General features: G+C 36.0%; 1 protein-coding gene across 26 annotated transcripts in view; it reads right to left on the bottom strand.

The window, feature by feature from the left end:
• FAM135A (family with sequence similarity 135 member A) overlaps positions 1-26,373 on the bottom strand; it is a 147,633-nt gene that overhangs the window by 83,684 nt on the left and 37,576 nt on the right. For 24 of the 26 annotated variants that reach the window (XM_034962313.3, XM_003809545.5, XM_014345404.4 and 21 more), the window contains 4 exons: positions 24,971-25,050; positions 1,973-2,112; positions 1,789-1,859; positions 190-363 (listed from right to left, as the gene is read on the bottom strand). In XM_034962313.3, the coding sequence (XP_034818204.1) occupies positions 190-363; positions 1,789-1,859; positions 1,973-2,112; positions 24,971-25,050 (465 nt within the window). Of the gene's footprint in view, positions 1-189; positions 364-1,788; positions 1,860-1,972; positions 2,113-24,970; positions 25,051-26,373 lie in introns of those variants that run through there. The other 2 variants (XM_034962316.3, XM_034962317.4) reach the window with 2 other exon arrangements.

The raw sequence follows: 26,373 nt of genomic DNA, 5'->3' as shown, positions 1-26,373 counted from the left end.
ATTTCTGCCATGATTATAAGTTTCCTGAGGCCTCCCCAGAAGTTAAGCAGATGCCAGCATCATGCTTCCTGTACAGCCTGAAGAACCATGACCCAATTAAACCTCTTTTATTTATAAATTGACCAGTCTCAGGTATTTCTTTATTGCAGTGTAAGAATGGCTTAATACAAAAATATTAGTCAAATTTACCTTATTAGTGGCTGGTGTAGTGCAACCAATGATGCATGAACTGTAACAGACACAACAGAAAGGTGGAAGTAATCAAACATAACATTAACATGATGATGAAGGCCTCTATGGGGGCTAAAGTGCAGCTTCAATGTTCGGCTACTTATTAGTTGCAAGGCATTCAGATCATCTGCCCTGTAAAAAGGAACACTTAGCATGTAAGTATAAAATATTTAGTAAACGCCAATATATTATAAAGTAGTTGAAACTATAAAAACTATTTACTTAATTACTTTTTAAAATTTTCGAATAAGAGTAATTTTTAAAGCATCAAAGTTGCATTAGAAGCAATATGAAACATACCAATTGAGAAAATAATCAGATCCCACCTATTATTGTTTTCTATCAGTCCATGATATGAACTATTTTTTTCACTAATATCCCTATAAAATGAATCCTTTTTGATACTTCAGGAATTAATCTCATCTTAAAATTTTACCCCATAGAGAATACTGTTTATTACAAGGCTGCAGTACAACATAGGTCAAATACTATTATAATAAATCCCAAAGGATATTTCAAATTATTTTTACTCTACAAAATTTTATTAAGTGCTGCTCAAAAATAAGCAGGCCATTGCTTATTTTAAAAAGTAAAACATATCTTATTGTAGATATTTAGTATATCATTAGATTTATACATACTAAAAATGTGAAACAATGCCATGAAAATTATATCCAATTATACTTAAAAAAATTCCATCCATCCATTTTAACTATCTACAGGTAATGAACTACCTACTCATTTCAGCTTATTCCACTTAAATAATTCTGACTTGGTGAAAAAAAAAGACTTTACAAAATTCTTTGTAATGAACAAGTATTACTGAGGAACAGTAGCTACCATATAGTGAAGAGGACATCTAAAGTAGGCCTTTCAGTAATGTGACTTTTTAGTTACTTATCCCACATGCAGTCTGAATTTATATATCATTTTTGAGAATTATTGCTAAAACTACATTTGAGATGGGGGAAAAAACCCTGCATAAATAAAATTGTTAAGTGAATCTCTGATTCTTGTTTTAAATGAACACAAGCAAAATTTGTTCCTAAAACATATGACTGCATGTCCAGGTATGTGGGTAAGTTGGAGGTAGCCAATCCTAAAACTTCCTCAAGGGCTCTGGAAATTAATGAACTAGAACAACTGTCAAGTGCACATCATCAGTCTTGATAACTCTCAGAATATCAACAAAGTCCTACCTAAAGAAAGCATAACTGATGCCATCAAGAAAGATTAGCCAGTGATACAGTGGAAAAGAGCTCATTTACATTTAAATGCCTCACGGTAGTGGTATTACATTAACAGTGCAATTTCTAGGAGCTAGGAAAAATTGTTCCATATTTCTTTAACTTGTCAGGTTTTGTTATCTGGAGCTCATGGATTCGGCATGGGCACAATAGAGCTGGCCTAATCATTCTCATGAAGTTTCCCCAGAAAACACAAGTAGTTCAAGACAAGATAGGGATAGGATGAATTTTAAGAGGAAAATGGGCAATCTAATAATAACAAATAACAGTCACAAGTGCCTAAAGGTTTTTAAATTAATTAGCTACTTACGAATAATCTCCATCTGTGAAGTGTAGATCCAAGGATAATAGAAAATTCATTTCCTCAAGGGTTTCTTCAATCTGAAAAGAAATTACACTATGAGATACTTTTTGAAATTTTATAGAAAGTTAGAAATAACATCTTGAGGCATTACAAAAAATATTTACATAAATAAATATGAAGAGATGTTTACCTTTCTTTCATCCAATAGCATTTTTACTTTGAAGATCATAACATCATTTAAAACAACCTCTTCATTTTTGTACAAAATTTGAAATGTTTTACTGCAAATTAGAGAATCATGAACTGAGGCTGGAAAGGCTAAAGTCATACCTAAAACAGATAAGATATGTAATTGACAGATAAAAGTAAAATATAACACAAGCAAATTAACACTTGTACTTTAAAATACTGTATGTTTGATTATATTACTATAGTGTTATTATCAATTTATACTGCAGTATTGGAACATTTCTGAAAGTTTACTTATTTCTATGATTAGAAAATAAATAAGTACATTATGAGCATTGTAAAATTACTGCATGACATCTTAATCTGAAAGGTAAATGAGGAAATATCGAAGTAGAAATTTTAGAGTGAACAACTGATCTGTATACCACATTTAGGAAAGCAATTTAGTTTTCCATAGCTGAATAGTAAAGAATTTGGTTGGCCTTTGTACTGGTTGCTAGGAGTTCAGCTCTAAACACTTGGAATAAAGAATTTGGCTGGTCTTTGTCTCCAGTTTCTGAGAAGTAGCCTCTAAATCCTTGGTGGCCCCTAGTTTATGCTAAAGAGATGACTCAGGATGGGGGCTGGCCACATCACTACGACCAGCCATGTGATTAGAGAGTTGCGCTTTGAGCCTAGTGATATAACCTCAATATCCAGAGAGGGGAGAATAGCTAAAGACTGAGCGACATGGGCGATGATTCAGTCAGTCATGCTTACATAAGGAAATATCAATAAAAATTCTGAACATTGAAGTTTGAGTGAGCTTCCCTGGTTGGTAATACTCTGCATATCATCACATACTGGATGTTCGAGAGGAGGGAAGTTAATGCGTCCTTACTTAATGGGGAGAAAACAACGGAAGCTTCACATCTGGGACCCTCTCAGATCATCCCTATACAGATTCTGATTTGAATCCTTTTGCTGTAATAAAGCTGTAATAATAAATACAGCACTATGCTGAGTTTGGTGAGTTCTACTGAATTATCAAACATGAGGGAATAATGGGAACCCCCAAATTTGTAGCCAGCTCTTCACAGCTGTGGGTAGCTTGCAGACCACTAAACTCATGGCTGACGTGAGGGGAGTCTTGTGGAGGACTATGTCCTTACCATTTGAAGTTTGGTTTTTATCTCTGGGTCATTGATGTCACTCCAACAGCCTACCTGCTGTTATGATCTTATTACCCTGTGCTCCAGAAATAACTGAAACTAGAGAAAAAAAGAAAAAAGAAAAAGAAAAAGAAACTAGAGACCAAGGTGGGTTTGGAGCTCAAAATGGGATATAAGACTCCAACTGGAGTCATGAGGATGTCCACATAAGCTGGTGGATGTCAGTCAAAGGCAGGGAGCCTCTGCAGGCCAGGGAGCACAGGGTCCAAATGCCCATATGAAATCCACATGGGGTGGTGGCCTGATGTCAAAGCCTGTGTGGAGTGAGGAGGGCAGCCAAGAGTAAAGTGTCAGAACCTGAGCAGGATGAGGAGGCAATCTAAGTGCAGCGGTGACTTTGAGTAAGGTATTGGGAGCCCAAGCAGGATGAACAGGGCAACCACAAGGGAAGGCACCTCAGGCTGGGGGGTTGGAACCCAAGTTAGATGGAGAGAGCATCTTTACAGAGGAGCAGCCTGGTACAGGGTGTGCAGGAATCTGAAAGGGATAAAAAGACTTCATATGGGGGTGGGAGTCAAGAAGGCGGTGGGCAGCAGCAGCAGCTTGACACACTACTGGAATCCAAGTGAAGTGAGGAAAAGGAACTCCTGGCACAAGGCCTTACTGAGGTCAAGTGGGGTAAGGAGGGGGTCCACATAAGGGAGTGACCTTGCATAAGGTGAAGCCCAACTAGTTCAAGGAGACCATCTGTGTGGGAGAAGAAGCAGTGACAGGAGACTGGCACATATAAGGGACTGATCAAATAAGGAAATATATTAAAGGATAAGGGGAGCCAGTTTTCTTACCTATCAGGGAAACGATGTACACATATGGAAAGGAGACACAAATACAGAATGAATCCCATGGTACTGGATTGAAACTGAGAGTACTGATATGAACTTATGGTTTTCATCAGATATTTAGATAAAGACATGTAAATTTGCATATGTATGTGTAAGTGTATGGTGTATACAATGTACTTACTATCTTTGTTCACTCAAATGGCCTGGGAGTAGCACAACCACAAATGTTAGTCTTTAGTACTATTCTCCACTAAAAGGATCCACGGCTTTGTACAAATGGTTGGTTCCAAAGCTGGGGCACAGACAAATCTGGACCATCTTTTTTATACCAGAAAGTAAGGAAGTGATTAGAGAATGTGGGGACACAACAAAAGGGCATAGAAGCTAGCTGGAAGAGAATGCCCCGGCCATATCTGGGACAAAGTGAGCATCAAAATAAATTATGACAGTAATGGATTAACATCCATTGAGTAAACAGAAATCTGTAAGTCCATACTGATATAAATAAATAAGTGAATGAAAAAATCTGAAGTTTAAGAAACAAGAGACATTAATTGCAAAGTGAAAAAGAGTAATGTTACAGCGGAGAAGCTGGGAAGAGAGCACCTTAATTAAGTGATCCAAGTTAACATTATTAGGAATTGGACAAATAGAAACCATGTATCACCTAATAGGATGTAACAAGAAGAACAAGCATCACTTCTGAGATATTCCTGTCAAAAACACATAAAATGAATCTAATCATGACGAAATTGTAAACCCATGCAAACTGAAAAACACTCTAAAAAATAATAGGTTTGTAGTCTCCACAAAAGTGTCAGGGTGATCAAAGTCAAGAAGAGACTGAGGAACTGTTCTAGGATGAAGGAGACTAAAGAGACATAACAATTAATTACAATATATGATTTGGAACTGGATCATTTTGCTATAAAGGACTTTACTGGGACAACCAGCAAAACTTGAATGGGGCTATGGATAAGACGACAGTAACGTGTCAGTGTTAGCTTCTTGATTTTGATGGATGTATTGGGGTTATGCAGGAGAATATTCTTTAGAAAAAAATAATGCACTAAAATATTTGGGATGATGGAGCAATCATATTGGCAAATTACTCTTACATGGTTCAGGAAAAAAAGTTCTTTATAATGTACTTGCAACTTTTCTTTAAGTTTGAGATGCTTTGGGAAACATATACTTAAAGGGAAACCAAGCAGACCAGAAACTCAACTTCTGAGTATGTTAAAGAGCTGAGAAGGGAAAGAAATTCTCCTCAATGAAAGTAAATTTTGTTGAGAGCACCCAGGTAACGTGAGGTGAGAATCCACTGCCTAAAGAAACAAAGGTTTCTCTATTGCTCTTCCCTGAAGATGCTGCATCTCTCTCAATACTTCCATATAACTTCTACCACTGGGTCTGGAGCTTCTTTGTTGCTTACTGATGCTTTGAGACATTCTTTGTCTCTCCTCCCTAAAACCACTTATACCACTGGCTTTGAATCTCCTGTGATCAGACAGCACAGTACCACTCACTATCCTGCTCATTTTTGTACTCTATAAACCCTGGGAAGCCTTCATTTCTTGAAGGCTTTATTTCCTAATTTAAGATCACTTTTTCAAAAACTAGTCTAGCCATAACTGTTGGTGAACTCAATAGCTATGTAGGTAAACCTAATCTTTGATCTCCTGGGTTCCTTTTCTCCTCTTTTTAAGCATTCTTGCTCTCTAACCCTCCTCAGCTCCTCACTCCTGTGATCATTCTCCAGACTTTTATATTACCAATGACTGCAATCCATCTGTAATTTGAATTTCTTTTTTTAAATTTCCAACTTTTAAGTTCAAGGGTACATGTGCAGGATGTGCAGGTTTGTTACACTGGCAAATGTGTGCATGGTGGTTTGCTGCACAGATCATCCCATCCCACAGTTATCAGGCCCAGCATCCACTAGGTATTCTTCCTGATCCTCTCCCTCCTCCCACCCCCTATCCTCCAACAGGCCCCAGGGTGTGTCATTCCCCCGGATGTATTCATGTGTTCTCATTATTTAGCTCCCACTCATAAGTGAGAACATGTGTAATGTTTGTTGTAATGTGAATTTCAATCAACCTCTCCTCCCATACTTCCACCTGTCTTTCTAGTTCATACCCTCTAAGACCACAAATTCAATAATCCTTTGACCACATTTAGGAGTAGATTCCATGAACCCTACTCCTTTTCATTATCCCCTTACTTTCTCTTAATTCCTTTTTTCCTTACCCATCTTAAATCCTATGATCCATCATTATAATACACTCTTGCATATAACCTATTAAGGATATATGTTACCCTTGCTTTGTCATATTGACCTGGATAAATCCCAACTCCAGCTCTCTGCCCAATCCACACTTGTACCCACAAACTGAATGTGGCTGGAGAAAAATAAACAGCTATCTTGACTGGCTATACTTTAAATTCATGACCGTTAATTTCAAGTGGGTCTTTACTGCTGCCTAGCAATCATACCGTATTTTCCAAATCCATTTTATCCCCATATTCTTAGATGACTATTTCATAAATTATTTTCTCTCCTCAAACCTCGCCTTCAGTCTCACTGATAAATTTGTTTCTTATTTCATGAGAAAATGAAAATAATCAGAAGTTCTATAAGCTCTACTATAGGTTCTACCTGCAGATGCACCTAGACAAACTCCCTATTTCTCTGCTCCCTTTTCAGGCAAAACTCAAAAGTCTTTGCTATTTAGTGTGTTTGATTTATCTCCCATTCTCTCTTCAGCTCACTGTGTGATAGCCAGCCTCTAAAATGGCCTCCAATGATTCTCTTCCTGGTATTCACACTATTGCACAATCTCCTAGAAAGGACCAGGGTTGATCTATGTGATAGAAGTGATAGTAGGGACTGGGCGCAGTGGCTCACGCCTGTAATTCCAACACTTTGGGAGGCTGAGGCGGGCAGATCACTTGAGGTCAGGAGTTTCAAACCAGCCTGGCCAACATGGCGAAATCCTGTCTCTAGTAAAAATACAAAAATTAGGTGGGTGTGGTGGCGGCCACCTGTAATCCCAGCTACTTAGGAGGCTGAGGCAGGAGAACTGCTTGAACCTGGGAGGCGGAGGTTGCAGAGTGAGCCGAGATTGTGCCACTGCACTCCAGCTTGGGCAACAGGGTGAAACTCCATCTCCAAAAAAAAAGAAGTAATAGTAGGATTTGTGTGAATACAGCAGAAGTAATTGACTATAACCTAATGAGAGATCCTGAGTCAGAGGCATGCAGCTAAATTTCTGACACACAGAAACTGTGAGATAATGTTTGCTGTTTTAAACTAAGTTGTGGGATAAATTTTTACACAGCAATAATTCATACTCCAATCAGACTTTAGCCCATATAACTGTTCTTATCAAAACCACTAATGATTTCTCCTTTGCCAAATCCAAAGGTCAACTCTCAAACCTCATCTTACTTGACTTATAATCAGTATCTAACATAGATACTATGATCCATCATATAATATGCATTCTCTCATTCTTGTTCTTTTGTTGTTGTTTTTTTTTTCTACTTTTTTTTGAGACAGAGTCTTACTCTGTGCCCAGGCTATAGTGCAGTGGCACTTATCTTGGCTCAGTGCAGTCTTGACCTCCAGGGCTCAAGCGATCCTCTCACCTCAGCCAAGCTAATTTACTTTTTATTTTTTGTAGAGATGAGGTCTCATTATGTTGCCCATCCTCTCATTCTTGATACACTTCTTAAATGTAGCTTTCTGGACATCACACTCTCCTAGTTCTACTCCTACCTCATGGGCCACCCCTTTTTTGTCTCTTTTTTTTGCAGGGGGTGGGGGTGCTGTTTTTTTCTCATCAAGAAGCAGCATAGTGCAGTGGTTAGGAACATAGATTGTGAAGCCAGACTGGCTAGGTTTTAGTCCTGGTTCTGCCACTTACTAGATCTGTGAACTTTATTCTTTCTTCTTTTCTATGCCTCACAACCAATTCTTCAGTAAACCCACTGGTTCTACCAACAATACTAAAAATGATCTGACAGAAAAAAGAAGGCTGCCTTTAGGAATGCTCTAAAGGAATTCTCATGCCAGATAAGAAGTTGTATACAAAATCAGTAATTCTAAATTGCTGTGAATGATTTCAGTGAAAGTTGCCTATATCCTCAACTGACATCAATATTTTAAGCTTTAAAAAAGAAATACCAGTGACTTACATATAATAAACTTCGTCTTAATTTTATTCTCAAACCAGAAGCAACAGGCAACAAATGTGCAACTTCCTAGTCATTCATTCACTCATCCGATCAACAAATATTTACTGAATACTTATTATGTATCAGGTATTCTCTAGGTGTTTGGGATACAGAGTTAAATGAAAGAGATAAAAATCTCCGACCTCATAGAGCTTACATCCTAACGGAGTGGTGTGATAGAGAATAAATATAGTAAATAAATGATAGAATACATTTGAAAGTTATAAGTATTAAGTGCTATGGAGAAAAATAAAGAAAGGAAAAGAGGGTTAAGAAAGATAGCAATTTTAAACAGAAAAACCAGGCAATGCTTTCTTGAGAAGGGAACCTATCAGCAAAGAAGAAAACTGATTCCTGTGTTCTTTCCCCTACTACAGGCCACTAGGTCGCTGTCCCCTCCTTCACCCTAGCAGAAGTCTGGAAGTTTATTCTCTGAAGAGAATAGAAGTCCTCTGAACTAAAAATCACCTGGCAAAACTGAGAGAGCATGAATATACAAGCATAGGCATATTGAATACTAAGTGCAGAGATTCCAGAATTGTTCTCTACTGGGCTCCTAGAAGGCTGTCAGCTAGATTCTTACTCTCTAGGAAGGAGACAGACAAGAGTCTTCTATGGCATTTCAAGAACTGTAAAATCTTAGATTTTACCAAACTTGCAACCTAACAAGCTAGTCTGCCACAGTTTCATATATGTTGGCAGAAGACACAAGACTCTTGGGTCAAAGACAAAAGGTTTGATTATGCACAGCATAGCAAGCAGCATGAGCTTCTTGTTCATGTTAGTTTCCCTTGTATTCACTCTTCCAAGTCCCATGGGAGTGACATGGAGGCAGGCCAGGTGGATACCATGTATGTGGTGGGTTTTTGGTCACAATTGAGGAACCCTAAGCTTAGGAAACCTCTATCTTTTATAAGGGTAGCTATAAGAAAACCTATGTAACTTTTGCACTGTCCATTATACTGGAAAGTAAATAAATGTACTGTATGTTCTAGACAGAGACACTGTCTATAACTTCCAAAGCTGTTCATTGCACACATATCCTTAAAAAGATGGTCTTTTTAAACAGAAGGCTTTCAGTGTCTCTGCTCATAAAATGTTTCTCTCTTCTCAGAAACATGAGAAACCATAGAGAAGAATTCTCAGTGATACATACAGTATAATCTCAGATTCTTCACAGTTCTTGACATGGGGAATCTAATGAATTCAATGAAAAATAACTATCAATACTGACTTCAAAGATTCCTTAGACAAATGGCTCACCATCGCCCTAAAATGAGGCTCAGACAAGTCCCCTGCAGGCTCTCAGAATTTCCCATCAGCCTTCCTTTCACTCATGTTTAGACAACTGAGGCCTATCAAATATCGAAGGACACTTTTAACATGTTTAAGTTAGAGACTAAAACAAAGAGAAAAAAAGTAACATACCTAAAATTTTTTTAAAAAAGAAGAATATTGTTCTTAGAGAAGATATTACATTCATGAAACAGGAAAACATTGTTATAGCAAAGGAACACTCAGACAAAAGAGCACTTGGATTTTAAAATGAAGAGAGAAGCGATGAGAGAGAGGGAAGGAGAGAAGAAAAGGAGAAAAGAAGGAGAAAGGGAGTGGGAGAGAGAATAAGACAGTAAAAGATAGAAAGCACAAAAGCAAATAGCTCAAAAAAGGGTTAAAAATAAAGGTGAAGAAATATCATAGTAGAGCCAAGAAGAGAATGGGAAAAAGGAGAAGAAAAAACTAAAACTTAAGAAAGCCAGTAAAGATGATCCACCTTATAAACAAAAGAAGTTCCAAAAAGAAAGAACAAAGAAAACAGATGGGAGATAATTATTAACAAATTAAGAAATTTCTCAGAACTGAAGTACTCAAAGACCCAAGGTACAGCATTATGTGCCATCAGAACCCCAGTTACCAAGAGGATATTCTACCAGATTCTTGAAAGGGGAAAAAGGTCACATAGAAGATTAAAAATCAGTCATTTATTTTTTTTTGGAGAAAAAAATAAGATTAGTAATCAGAATGGCTTTGGAACTCTTAACAGCAATGCTGCAAACCAAAAGATAATGGAGTAATATTTTCCAGATTCCAAAGAAAAAAGGTTTCCAACCTAGAATTCTATACTTAGCTGGACTTCCAAATAACTGTTAAGGGTAGAATGAAAAGATTTTTAGATGCTGAAGGCTTCAAAATATGTATTTCCCATGCCACTTTTCTCAACAAGTTAACTATTTATAGGCTCTACGAAACTGAGAGAATAAACCAAGAAAGAGAAAAAACAGATGTTAGGAAATAAGAGATTCAACATAGAAGAGATGCAAAGGGAATGCCTAGGAAGATGGTGAAGGAAGATCCCAAACAGATCCTCTTCCTTAGATAATCTACAGTGACCAATGTAGTTCGGATTTGTCTGCCATAAAAGATATGTTAACATCCCTGCTGCTAGGGTACCAACTTTAACCTGAGGACAGATTAAAAGCTTGGCTAAATTTCTTTTCAGTGCTTGGCTTATTTGAAGGTGTACTAATGAAGTTTCTAGCCTAGATCATCTGATGATACTATTTTCACTTCACTGAAGTTTTCTGCTTTGGCCTGCTCCTGAGAGTTGGAGGAGGGCAATGTTAAGTTCAGATGCAAATCAGTCTGTTCCATATGTTAGATATCCAATATTTTATCACATTACAATCTTGCCAGAAGCCCTGAAAGTGGTAAACTCTGTTTTACACAATTCACTCTTGACCTTGCCCATGAACATCTCCAAAGGGAGTCTTAAAACCTTTCAGGTATAAAGAAGCATACCATAACCCAGAGACTCTGTTCAACTTTTCTTCTGGGAGACTTCTTTTAATAATAGCGATATTTATGCTATCTTACACAGCTGGGTTTGTGCTTGTCACTCAATTTTTTTCAAACTCAACCAGATATTTCCTTGGAATATAGTTATACTGACAAAATGCACTCATAATGATAAAACTATAAAGAAAGCAAAAGAATAACACAAACGTCAAGAGGGGTATACAGGAGGATTTTACAGTACTAGTAATGTTCTATTTCTTAAATGAAAGGCTGGGTACCTGGATGTTCATTTTATTATTTAATAAAATACTGTGTTAGGTAATCGTCAAAAAATGTGCAATATATTTCATAATGCAAAGTTACACATTCACTATATAGCTGCTTTGTGCCATGGATTGTTCTCAGCTAAGTGGACTGAACAAAAAAGCCAACCATTTTCCCTGACCTCACCTAATTCTGTAAATTACATCTACACTAAGTGTACAGAAGACAGAGTGCTATGACATCTTACAATATGGAGGTGAACTTAGGCTGTGAAACCAGGAGAGGCTTTGTTGACAACATAGCATTTGAGTTGAAACACCATGAAAAAGAGTTAGTCAAATGAAGATAAAAGGGAAGAGCCTTTCAGGAGGAAGAAATGGAGATTTCTCGAAGGCAAGGACCTTGTCTCATTTATTTCTTACTTCATGTTAGTATTATGAACATGATCAGCACTTATGGATGTGGAGAAACTGAAACTCTTGTGTACTGTTGGTGAAAACGTGAAACAGTATAGCTGCTGTGGAAAATACTATGGGGGTTCCTCAAAAAATTAAAAATAGAACGACTGGCCACACACAGTGTGTGGCTCACACCTGTTATCTCAGCACTTTAGGAGGCCGAGGCAGGAGGAACAGTTGAGTCCAGGAGTTCAAGATTAGCCTGGGCAACAAAGTTAGGCTCCATATGTATAAAACATATGTGACTCATGGGGCTGAGGTAGGAGAACTACTTAAGCTCAAGAGGTCGAGGGCAGTGAGCCATGATTGCACCCCTGCACTCCAGCCTGGGTGACAGAACGAGACCCTGTCTCAAAAAATAAAAATGATAAAAATAGAACTACTATATAATCCAGCATCTCACTTCTAGGTATTTATCCAGAAGAACTGATAAAAGAGGGTCAAAGAGATGTTTGCACACTCACATTCATTGAAGCATTATTTATAATAGTCAAGAGGTAGAAAAAACATAAATGTCTATCTACAAATTAATGGATAAAGAAAATGTGGTATGTACATATTAAAGAATATTATTCAGCCTTAGAAAAGAAAATCCTGTCATAGCTACAACATGGAAAAACCTTAAGGACATTATGCTAAGTGAAATAAGACAGTCACAGAAAAAGCAAATACTGCATGACTCCACTTATATGAGGTATATAAAGCAGTCAAACTCATAGAAACAGAAAGCAGAATATGGGTTGACAGGGGGTAGGAAAATGGGGAGTTGCTGTTCAATGGTATAGAATTTCAGTTATTCAAGATAACAAAATTTTAGGTCAGGTGTGGTGGCTCATGCCTATAATCCCAGCACTTTGGGAGGCCAAGGCAGGTGGATCACTTGAGGTCAGGAGTTTGTGACCAGCCTGGCCAACATGGTGAAACCCCATCTCTACTGGAAAAAAAAAAAAAAAAAAAAAAATTGGCCAGGCGTGGTGGTGCATGCCTATAATCCCAGCTACTTGGGAGTCTGAGATGGGCGAATCGCTTGAACTGGGAAGACAGAGGTTGCAGTGAGCCGAGATCACACCACTGCACCACTTCGGCCTGAGTGACAAAGTGAGACTGTCTCAAAAAAAAAAAAAAAAAAAAAAAGAAAGAAAGAAATTTAAAAAAATAAATAACTGAAATATTGTTCTGTTATTCCTTTTTACACTTTAATGTTATTATCAAACTGAAGGGTCTGGGAAACAAAAGACCTAAATGTGTATGCTAAGATTACTGTCTTGAATCTGAAACTTTGTTTTCTAATATTTGCTAGATGATAACAACTCCATTAAGTCAGAAACCACATTAATCTTTTTCACTGCTTTAATTTAGGACTGAGCACTTAGGTCTCACACATAATAGGCAGTCATAAAGTATTTATTTAATAAATGAATGTTCGTCTAACTTCTTAATTTAATATCCTATTTCCTTGTTCAAATGACTTGATTTTTATTTTGCCTATCAGTTATCTGCTAACACAAACATTCAGATCTATAGTTTTAAAGACTTGAGATAATTAGAGGCTTCTAAATGCTTACATTCAATCATGATAATTTATATTTTATTTCTATCACTATCTGCATTTCCGTTTCCTTTGGTTAAAAGTTAGCACTGGTATCTTTCATTTACTTTGTGACCAAGTGACTATTCATTCAACCATAATTTATTAAGTCTCTCAACTACTGGGAACTAAAAGACATGAACATAAGTAAGAACTCTGCCCACTTTCAGAGCTCCCAGTCTAGTTTGGATAGAAACATTCAAATAAATAATTGCAGTACAATGTGATAATCTCTTAACTGCCTATTTCAGCAGGCCAAAGCAAATAGCAATCTAACACTATCTCTTAAACCAGGTAAAAAGACAATTAAAGGGCAATGATAGAAGCTGTTGAATCTGAGGAAAGCAAAATGGAGGCTTGCCAAATGACTTCCATTTTGTAATCTATGCAGTTTAATTGAAGGACCTAACTTTATGGTGAGTTTTCCATTTATGGCTGTTGAGATTATTCAATTACTGATAACAGTAAAGGATTAGTGACATAATATGAAATGTCTCTAGCTATATGTTTAACTTTTCCTCATTTTTTTTTAAAGCACTGTTCTTTAATGGTGATTGATGTTTGTTTTAGTAGAATCCCATTTCTGAGAAAAAGTTATAACAGCATAAGCTAAAAGAGGTACATAGAAAGTGCTATGGGCCAGGAGTGGTGGCTCATATCTGTAATCCTAGCACTTTGGGAGGCAGAGGTGAGAAGACTGCTTGAGGCCAAGAGTTTGAGACCAGCCTGGGCAACACAGTTAAGACTCCCGTCTCTACAAATTTTTTTTTTTTTTTTTAATTAGGCCAGTGTGGTGGCATGCACCTGTAGTCCCAGCTACTTTGAGAGGCTGATGTGGGATTGTCACTTGAGCCCAGGTGTTCAAGGCTATAGTGAACTATGATCACACCACTGCACTCCAGCCTAGGTGACAGAGCAAGACCCTATCTCAAAAAAAAGAAAAAGGAGTATGACAGCAAGGCAAAGGAAACATCTAACTGCTTAGGGGAGTTACCTACGGTTTTAAAAAGGAGGTAATAAGGAGAGGAGAGGAGAGCATGCACAAAATATGAGCAAATAGAACCCATCAAACTTGAGAAACTGAAAGTAGTTCCATGGAATCCACAAGAATGGTGGGAAACAAAATTCGACATGTAGGATAGGATCAAATCATAAAAAATCCTAACACAGCAGAACTATCCCAACATTTCAGTGGCTCTCAAAGGAAGGCCCTGAAAAGCTGGTGGCTGAGCAAAGCTTAAGGAGACAACTAATAGAGGAGAAAGATATGGTTCTGCTAACAGCACTTCAGAATATTTGAAGCTTTATTCCAAATAGCTAATTAACCACTGCCAAAATAAAGTAACTGGGACAATCTTTCCTTACTTTTATAACTAGCCCTTATTTCCAGCCTTCCTTTCTCCTTGATGTTAGCTTTTTGAAACTGCTATCACCTACCTAAAAGCTGGGTAGTAGCATATAAGAAGAAAAATGAAATACATATATACACACACAAAGAATATTATCCAAGACAGAGAAGTGGCCTTAGAAAAAACCTGGTCAAATACCAATAGCTGCATTTTTTTTTTTTTTAACCAACCTGGGCTGATTTCTTGTAAGTCTAAATGCTTATCTAGTTGTAAAGCTTCTATCAAAATGGAGAACTTTTTTTTATTAAGACCTTCCCCACACATTATCATTTGAATTTTTGTGAAATTTCCCTTTTTCCCTCCATTTCAGTCTTATTAGTACTAATACTGGCTACTAAATACTGTGTGCTGGGCACTGTGCTTTATGGAAATCATTATTAATCATTTTGGCAACCTTATATTGTAGGGATTAATATATACATTTTACAGACACCAAGGTTCTGATAATCTGCCCAGAAATCAAATGCCACAGCTGTTTGTGCCACAGCCTGTGCTTGGCCGTCAATGTCACACTGATAAACTATTTCAAACATATGTGTTCTCTCATATACACCACAGAACTCCAACACTAGTAAGGAACAGCTATCTCATTGGAGAGAAAAGATGGAAAGGAGCTATAAAAAAAGTTAAACCATATCATTCAACTAACCTGTCTACACGTAGAGTGAATTCTTGAAAACTAAGAAGGAAATTACATATAAATGGCTTTTTCTTAGACTGTTTTTCCTTATATCAAGCTGGTTCTGAGATCCTAGAGTCCACCTTATTTCAGCATTTTAACTACTGGGGCAATTTAGGACAGAAAGGGAGGGCAAGACACAGGGAAAAGATATTTACTGAGCATGGTACTAGATCTCTTTACACAATTTTCTAACTTAATTTTTACATACACACTGTGAGAAGGATTATATCTATTACACTGATAAGGAAAGAAAGACTCAAATAAATGGAATAATTTGCTTAAGACCAAATAGCTAGTGAGTGGCAGAACAAGATTTGAAACTAGTTATGCCCAAATTAAAACACATTCCACAGAGGAAGCTAGCTTTATAAGAATAGAAATGCAGTCTCAGGTACCTAGATTTCCATGAGGTATTATATAAATTTAGGGATCTTTCGGGAGTTCTCTTCTTCTCTTCAGTTCTTCCTTCTTGCTCTTGGTCATACTAGTTCATGTTTCCTATCTCATAAATAGTTTTATTGGTTTTCAGAAAAATATGAAATTTTAAAATTATACTTATTAACATGAAATGTTATCCTATGCACTTCATTACTTGCTATATAATAGAAATCATACATAACACAGAAAAATTATGTTTCAGTTCTCTACATAAAATGGTTCATAGCATAATGAGTCAAAACATGACTGTTTTCCATTATTCCTTATATCTCTAGAACTCAATATTTAACATATTGAGGTATATAACATAAAAGGTATACAGCCCTTTACAGTCTAAGTACTTTCAGTTATTTAATGCACAATAACCCTGTGTAGCAGGTAATACACTGCACAGAGGAGAAACTGAAGCTCAAGGAGGTTAAGTGAGTTTTCCCAGGTAGCACAGTAGGAAGACAGACTCCTGATTCCAAGTCACTATTTTGTTAACTACATCAGAGCAGCATCTCTGAATTAACAGTTTCTAAACTACATTAAGATTTATCTATCTATAGGCTTGGCACGGTGGCTTACACCTGTAATCCCAGCACTTTGGGAGGCTGAGGCAGCAGATCACTTGAGGTGAGGAGTTTGAGACCAGCCTGGCCAACCTGATGAAACCCCGTCTTTACTAAAAATACAAAAATCAGTCAGGCGTGGTGGTGCGTGCCTGTAATCCCAGCTACTCGGGAGGCTGAGGCAGGAGAATTTCTTGAGTCCAGGAGGCGGAGGTTGCAGTGAGCCGAGATCCCACCATTGTGAGAGTCTACTTAAAAAAAAAAAAAAAAGATAGCTATCTATCTATCTAGATATATCTAATAGATATCTAGATAGATAGATAGATAGATAGATCGATCGATAGATAAATCTTCTATCTATCTCTTCTTTTCTTAAATTCTTCCTTCTTGCTCTTGGTCACACTAGTTCATGTTTCCCATTTCATAAATGGTTTTATCGGTTTTCAGAAAAATATTCTTAGCTAGCTATCTAACAGTGATCCACATCAATACCAAAGTAACTAGACCTGCCTTAATTGTCTTACTGGACACTTATGATCTTCCTTCTTTATGTTGGATAGTCATTTCGATTCTAGAAACCCTTTCCTTCTTGTGTTACCACCAAAGTGCAAATACTTGTTTTCAACCTTTAGAATCAACCAATAGGCAAAGGACAAAAGATTTAACTAGTTACAAAACAGGATATGAATGTCAGCAACCTTGATAATTCCAACAGAGGTTGGAAGGTAGAAAGAGAGAAAATTTGAGAAGAAAAAAATGGTGGGACTGTTTATATCCTTATTTCAAAATAAGGAGTCTGTCATGATCACTGAAGTAGAAAATGGAGCTTTAAATATACTGTTTGAAGCTACAGAGACTGGTCAGAAACACATATGAGAATAACAGTAACTCTTTTAAAAGGTTGGGGGAGAGGGAACGAGGAAATGGTGTAAATAAGATAAATAGTCTTTTTTATTATAACAGGAAGTCCACTGACAATGTCCATATGGAGGTAACCATAAGGACTAGAGACACGGGTAAAAGTTGTTACATCTAGAAAACAAGCTATAGTTTTTACTACAAGTCTTTCTGGGCTAATTGATCTTTGTTGTTGTTGTTGTTGTTGTTGAGACGGAGTCTCACACTGACCCCAGGCTGGAGTGCAGTGATGCGATCTTGGCTCACTGCAACCTCCACCTCCCAGCTTCAAGCGATTCTCCTGCCTCAGCCTCCCAAGTAGTGGGAATTACAGGCACCCGCCACCACGCCTGGCTAATTTTTTTTGCATTTGTCATAGAGACGGGGTTTCACGATGTTGGTCAGGCTTGTCTCGAACTCCTGACCTCGTAATCTGCCCGCTTCAGCCTCCCAAAGTGCTGTGATTACAGGCATGAGCCTCCGCGCCTGGTGACTAATTGATCTTTTAACCATATGCTGTATATTATTTTGATAAAAAATTTTTTTTCCAGAAAAAAAGATGGATGAATATTAAAAAGCAAACTAAACAAAATACATTTAATCTTAATAATACTATCATTACTAGGATGTCATTATTTAAACTTTTTATGAAAACTGCATAACATTTCAAACTGGAGCCAGATTCCTAAAACCAGCAATGACTTCTCTGTTGTAAAAGTCTATGAATGCTTTTCTTACCAATCAATTTTCAACAGTTCTATAAATACTCATTGTCTTTCATGACTGATGTTATTGCAGATGACAGATATTTCCTGACTCGAACCTCTCACTGTCAGCATAATCTTGTGCTGGAAATAATTTAAATGTATGGCAATAAGCTGTATAATACTATCTAATTCCCATCCCACTCAACCTGCTCCACTGTAACTCACAGACAGAAATCATTATTTTAAACTATTTTTCCTAAAAGTTTTCTCAAAATATACAGAAGGTATACGAATTACGGTAAAATTTAGCGCTGGAAGGAAAAGGTATTAAGATGAAAGTACGAATCAAAGTTAAAAGAAAAATAGAGCAGGTAATAAAAAGCATAGAGAAAAATCCAAGCCCTTAAAAGAAAAAATGAATTTTTAAGGAACAGAGGTAAAAAATTAACACAAAAGATAAAAGAAAATCATCCTATATAAAGCTATTTATGTTCAAGGATAAGACTAGGAATCAATATATGTATTTATTAAAAGTCAGTTAAATACATGGGAGCAATTTCTTGAGGCAGAAAAGGATAACTTTCCTTAATAATTTACTAATAGTGAAAAGATACACACTGTAAGAACTCGTTAGTACTACTGAAAAATGAAATTTTGAGAGAAGGATATAGAAGGCAGAAACAATATCTCAAAGATTGTAATAAGTTGGCAGCCTTCTTTGCCTTGTTTTTTCAGATTGCTGGGGAGGAAATGCATCTAGACAGAAGAACATTATTTTGTTTCAAACTAACACTTGTGAGACGCATGTCATAAGTCACCACATCCCATCAATCACTATCCTCTATGATATTCATATTAATTTAACATTTAATAAGATAGAGGCTATTCTGGGGTAAACTGGCAGGAAATACTTGATACTTTACCAGATTTACCTTACCACAGGTGCCCAGAGGATGAAACAACATTCAAAAGCTATGGAAAACAACCTATACATACAAGGTAATCATGTTGGGAATAGTGTCAGGCAGGAGAAAAACAGCATGTCTCACAATTTGTTCAGAGCCACTTTATTGGAAAGGCTTTGCACATACCTTTGCAAACCACAAACAAGAAAAACAAGTTATCATAAATTAGAGAATTAAAAATAAAATACATTGATATAATATTTGAAATATGAAAGATCTTGAGAAGTCATATTTGTTAGCACATTTCAGACATGACAGGTAAAATTTGCTATTTTGAAAGAGAATGAGAAAAAAGGGTGAAAGAGATTTTATGTATTTCTTTCTTCTTCTGTCCAAAATTTGGTTCTTGTGCTTGCTATTTTGGCTGCTATCATTTAACTAAAAGTATATAATCTTCTAAAAACTTCTGGTATAATGCTATTAAAAAATACACAGAGATAATATTTTCACATATGTGAGATTTTCACATATTATATAATATGGAAGCCTATCATTTTCAAACTCAGGCTTCCCTTTTATAGACTGGTGTCTGCCACAAACTATTTATTTTTAAAAGATATTTCCTTTAAATATACTAGTAAACTATCAGATCACTACATTTCATAGTCTATTATATGCAACTGATCGTATCAGAACCTAGAAACTTAGTTGGCGGCAGCAATGATTAAATCTAGACATAACTAAGAAAAAAAAATTAAGTACCCAGGAAAAGACTAAGAGAAGGTACTCTATTTGGGCATTTCTGACACAGTTTGTCATGTCAAAATAACATTACTTTGTAAATAACATTAATTATATGTAATATTTCTGCCATACCAATGACCTAGAGATTGAATTATAACTTCCGTTAATTTTTATAGAAGATAAATCCTTTCCAACCAGTATTTAGTTGATGAAGAATAGTGATCAAGGAACTTGGTTCAAATAGGGTTGTCCATAAAATAAATTCATTTTTATCTTTCCTAGAATTTTTTTTCTCTCAAAAGACAAAGAAGGGACTGAGCAGCTATAAAATGTCCACTTTTCTGGTGAGTAAAGGTAAAACTGACAATGTTGAACAAACATACTCATTTGGAAAATAAAATGTCAGATGGAAGACGTTTCTTGTATAAGATGAGGCTAAATACAAATATCACAATATTCACATTGTTAATGCACAGATTAGGTGTAACCTAATAAAGGCTGAATGATTTCGTGCCCTGAAACTACGTACGGAAAGAATCTTGACTGAGTCTGTAGCACCACCCTGTCACTATCAAATATAATAATTAATGAACACTCACTAGATTTGAAAGCTCAGTTGCTGCAGTAAATAGTCACTGACAGAAAATGTATCAGTCATGTATTTAGCTCATAAATTACTAAAGACAAAACACTCAAAAAGCCTTGGAAAAACATCTGTAAGATGTGACATGCTATGAAAACACAGAAAGGACATTTCCTTGTTGCCATAAAGTACATCTGTGTTCTTTAAAACACAGCATCCACTCTGAGTTATCAGGATAAAAAGTGTTCTTAAAGGTCCAGAAGTTGCTGAATGACACACCTGACTTTAGATCACTGCAATGAATAGATTCTGAGGTTCCTGCCCAGAGTCATAATTCTAAACTATTGTTAACCAAGATAATGCCACTACCATGCCTGAAAAGGGTGCTCCTGACTGAACTGTAATACAAGTAGCAGCAAGCACAGTCACTCAAGGGCCACTGGACCAGGAAGAGTAATCAGGGGTTACTGTTAAATCTTTTCACAATTTATTTCTGATGCCCTTCCTTATCCTGAGCTCACAAGTCAATAAGCAGAGGTAGAGAAATATTTCCATAAAGTTAGGGCAAGGTAACTTACTACTAAAAGAGGAAGTCACTTGAGGAGTAAGTTAACATTATGAAGAAAATAGTCTTTAATGAAACACATCAACCAAATTAAATATTGTGACACTTAGTTATATCCTTTACACCAACCTAAAAATCTAACCAATAAGATTTTATTTTCAAATGATACTTTTGTCCACTAGTCATTATTCCCAAAGAATAATTCTGACATTCAAAATCTTTCTTGGAATTGATTTGTAATAACCAAGCCCAGTTAAAATTTCCAGTCCTCTGAGGTAATTATTTGGAATCTGCGAAAAACAAAGTAGAAACAATTCTCTGTATGATACAGAGAAATGCTAAATGATTAATGATTAACTCAATGATTTAAAATGTTTCATTTGTAAATGTAAAGAACTTCTAAATCTATTGTTTCAGAAAAGGAATAATGAAAGAATGGAGAAATCATGCCTGACATAACAAGGAGATAGTTGGGTTTGATACAAGTAAGACTATATAGTAACTGAAATTAAGAAATCAGCAAATGTTTTCTTCTAGCATACTTCCTTTTGGGTATTTGAATCAATCATTTGCTGAGAATTATACAAGGACAACTTTAGTGGTCAAGAATTAATATTCAGGTTGGGCGCGGCCGAGGCGGGTGGACCACAAGGTCAAGAGATCGTGACCATCCTGGCCAACATGGTGAAACCCCATCTCTACTAAAAATACAAAAATTAGCTGGGTGTGGTGGTGCACGCCTGTAGTCCCAGCTACTTGGGAGGCTGAGACAAGAGAATTGCTTGAACCCGGCAGGCGGAGGTTGCAGTGAGCCAAGATCGCACCACTGCACTCCAGCCTGGCGATAGGGCAAGACTCCGCTTCAAAAAAAATGAATTAATATTCATAGGTTTGACATTATTTCTCTCGAAACTTTAATAATAAGGAACAAACATATCTTTAAAATGTATTACTTAAAAGTGGTTAGACTATTTAACCTTGTGGAATATATGTCAAGTATCTTGCCATCTTGAAAGATATCTCACAAACTAAAATCTGATATCTCACAAACTAAAATCTGAAGATTTTCTCAACTGGCAACTTCAGGAGAAAAAACTGAGCTAGAAATCTAGTCTACTAGATTCAAGGATGTTCAAAAGAGTACACCAAATCTGTCATGTCATGTCACCTTGTTTTATTACCTCTATGTTTCGTGAAAGCAGACTTACAAAAGATAATCTATTATGGCAATAATATATACATTGACATGTATGCCAAGCGAAGAATAAATTCTTTTTCATTTTAAGATGAATGAATATACAAAATATATATACATATACACACACATACACATGTATATATACGTGTGTGTGTGTGTGTGTGTGTGTGTGTATTTGTCATAAGCAACAGACCTCTGTGAGCATTTTAATAGTCTTCAGGAAGATAAACTCTACACTATGTATAATTCATTAAAATTTAACATTAGTCTCAGGATACGAAATCAATGTGCAAAAATCACAAGCATTCCTATACACCAATAACAGACAGAGAGCCAAATCATGAGTGAACTCCCATTCACAATTGCTTCAAAGAGAATAAAATACCTATGAATCCAACTTTCAAGGGATGTGGAGGACCTCTTCAAGGAGAACTACAAACCACTGCTCAACTAAATAAAAGAGGACACAAACAAATGGAAAACATTCCATGCTCGTGGACAGGAAGAATCAATATTGTGAAAATGGCCATACTGCCCAAGGTAATTTATAGATTCAATGCCATCCCCATCAAGCTAACAATGACTTTCTTCACAGAATTGGAAAAAACTACTTTAAAATTCATATGGAACCCAAAAAGAGTCTGCATTGCCAAGACAATCCTGAGCAAAAAGAACAAAGCTGGAGATGTCATGCTACCTGTCTTCAAACTATACTACAAGGCTACAGTAACCAAAACAGCATGGTACTGGTACCAAAACAGCATGGCACTGGTACCAAAAGAGAGAGATAGACCAATGGAACTGAACAGAGGCCTCAGAAGTAACACTACACATCTACAACCATCTGATCTCTGACAAACCTGACAAAAACAACAAATGGGGAAAGGATTCCCTATTTAATAAATGGTGCTGGGAAAACTGGCTAGCCATATGTAGAAAGCTGAAACTGGACCCCTTCCTTACACCTTATATGAAAATTAATTCAAGATGGATTAAAGACTTAAATGTTATATCTAAAACCATACAAATCCTAGAAGAAAACCTAGGCAATACCATTCAGGACATGGGCATGGGCAAGGACTTCATGACTAAAACACCAAAAGCAATGGCAACAAAAGCCAAAATTGACAAATGGGATCTAACTAAACTAAAGAGCTTCTGCACAGCAAAAGAAACTGCCATCAGAGTGAACAGGCAACCTACAGAATGGGAGAATATTCTTGCAATCTACCCATCTGACAAAGGGCTAATATCCAGAATCTACAAAGAACTTAAACAAATTTACAAGAAAAAAATCAAACAACCCCATCAAAAAGTGGGCAAAGGATATGAACAGACACTTTTCAAAAGAAGACATTTATGCAGTCAACAGACACATGAAAAAATGCTCATCATCACTGGTCATCAGAAAAATGCAAATCAAAACCACAATGAGTCACACCAGTTAGAATGGTGATCATTAAAAAGTCAGGGAACAACAGGTGCTAGAGAGGATGTGGAGAAACAGGAACACTTTTTACACTGTTGGTGGGAGTGTAAATTAGTTCAACCATTATGGAGGACACTGTGGTGATTCCTCAAGGATCTAGAACTAGAAATATCGTTTGACCCAGCGATCTCATTACTGGGTATATACCCAAAGGATTATAAATCATGCTACTAAAGACACATGCACACGTATGTTTATTGCGGCACTATTCACAACAGCAAAGACTTGGAACCAACCCAAATGAACATCAATGATAGACTGGATTAAGAAAATGTGGCACATATACACCATGGAATACTATGCAGCCATAAAAATGGATGAGTTAATGTCCTTTGTAGGGACATGGATGAAGCTGGAAACCATCATTCTCAGCAAACTATTGCAAGGACAGAAAACCAAACACCGCATGTTCTCACTCATAGGTGGGAACTGAACAATGAGAACACTTGGACACAGGGTGGGGAACATCACACACTGGGGCCTGTTGTGGGGTGGGGGGATGGGGGAGGAATAGCATTAGGAGAAACACCTAATGTAAATGATGAATTAATGGGTGCAGCAAACGAACATGGCACATGTATACATATGCAAACAAACCTGCATGTTGTGCACATGTATCCTAGAACTTAAAGTATAATAATAAAAAATAAAAATAAAAAATTTAACATTAACCAACATTTTAGTATCCATAGCATGATAAAAAGATAATCCTAAACACTTCAAATACCCAACAAGTTTTTTAAAATTTCAAAATGGACTGAATTATGCTCAGCATAGCTCTAGTGTTAGGTGTATTTTATTATTTTTATGGTGCTTTAAAAACTAGTAATTCATATTAGGCTTACATAATAACTCTTTAGAATGTTTCATTAACTGGTTCATTTTCTAACTATATGTAATGAAACAGCATATATTGCATTGGGAAAGCTGAAAAATGACCACTAATTATGTCAGGGCCACCAGTTTTAACTTAACCCCTTTAATGCTGGTGTCTCTCCTTAGAATATGAGTAACTAACAAAGCTGCTGTAACATGTCTATTTCATACCTTCCTACATTGCCTTTTGGCTCTGTTTCATAAATAGAGAACCTAATCCAGAAAAAAAAAAATTGGTTTAAAAAATGTCCTCAAAATGCATACCATAAAACTTTATCATAAAACACCTTTATAATCATAAGTCAAATTATATGTTCCCATTTACTGCGTATCTTTTTAGATTGCATCTTATATGATATAATGGATACCAATCCTACGTTTGTTTTCACGAAACTTTAATATACATTCTTTGATGTGCTCATTGTAAGAAATCTAAGAAGGAGACAAAGTATCTGTAATCAAATCTGTTTCACTGAGGCCCCAAATATATTTCTTACAATGGTTATCATAATGATGTTATTTGGTATCTTATATCTGTAATGAAAAAAATTTATTAAAAGTTATTGACCATTCAGATTACTTTTTAAATTTGAATGTATTCTTTGGCTTACCTGTTGCATGCAACAAACTAGCTTCTACTCTGTGGGGAATTCTTGATGGAATTTTCATAGAAGCACGAATCTGGTAAAAACTAAAGCAAAATAAACAAGGAAGTTATTTCAAAACATATTTAAAAATATGCAATGCCCCGACTTCCACATTTGTATCCATATTAAAATAATAAAGTTGGCCTAATTATATCAGTCTCCCATAACATTTACTATTGTTGGAAAAAAAAAATCAGGCTTACATATCAAATATAAACATGGCATAAAACCAAAAGAGAAACCCAGTATATATAAAGATAAATGAAAGGAACAGATACAATACATATAATATTTCTTACTTTGTATGTGATAGCAACCTGTGGAAATAGAAAAGCATCTAAGAACTTCATTGTTTCATTTGGTTCATTTTTGCTTTTATAAAATAAAAAGATAATTACTTATAATGTAATTTTGAGAAAATATAAGATTATAAATAGTTTTTAAAAACTGGATTCTATAAATGACAAAATGAAGATATCAGTTGGTTTAAAGAATTGTTCTTTTTTTCAAGGTCAGAGCTATTTGTTTATGTACTTTTACTTATTTATTCTAAAAGATTTTTGAAATAGCATACATATATTTAAAAATCCACCAAATATTAGTAATAACTTTAAGAAAAAGATGATTATGAGGTAAAAACTATAATATGACTGTCTTATAACATCATCACACTGCAAATTTGCGTATCTAATGGAGGATACATACACCTATACACACAATATTACCAAAAGTTCAATCAACATTATAAATTAGGGATAAGTTTAGATATATACTGAGGAGGTGAATATTTAATGTTTGTTTTTCTTCAATAATATCCTAGAGAGTGGTTTCAGATATTAAATTTGCAAATAAGGCAAAGATTAAAAATATAAATATATTAATTACTGTTACTCTAGGAAGGTGTCATCTTGGAAAGGATATATCATCAGATTGCAAAGAGTAAATGAAAGGTCAGTCAAATTTGGAACATTAAAAGTCACAATATGGCTTTCAAGGGGCATGAGAAAACTCCATAAAGTTAGATGACTTGTTAAGATTAAGATGAGGACTGCTTGAAAACATGAGAAAACTGTGAAAAAAGATCGAATTGGAATCAGTGGGAACCTTGAAACCAGGGGAAAGCAAAGTTTTCTAGGAACTCTTCAACTTCACATGTCGAGGGTTTTGACTAAAGATCAAGCAAACTACTGCTATTTTAAAATATACAGGTATACGATATAAAAGCAAATTAATACTAAACAGTGGTACATGCTTCAATTTAAACTTCCTCTGCATAGAGACCATGTCTTATTCATAGCGTACATTCACAATCCTTGGTTTACACACAGTTAAGTGTTCAATATGTGTTTGCCAAAATTTGGAGACAT

The sequence above is a fragment of the Pan paniscus genome, chromosome 5 (assembly GCF_029289425.2).
Source record: "Pan paniscus chromosome 5, NHGRI_mPanPan1-v2.0_pri, whole genome shotgun sequence".
NCBI lineage: Eukaryota > Metazoa > Chordata > Mammalia > Primates > Hominidae > Pan > Pan paniscus.
Note: the sequence above shows the minus strand (reverse complement) of the source record. Positions and strands in the feature narration are given on the sequence as shown.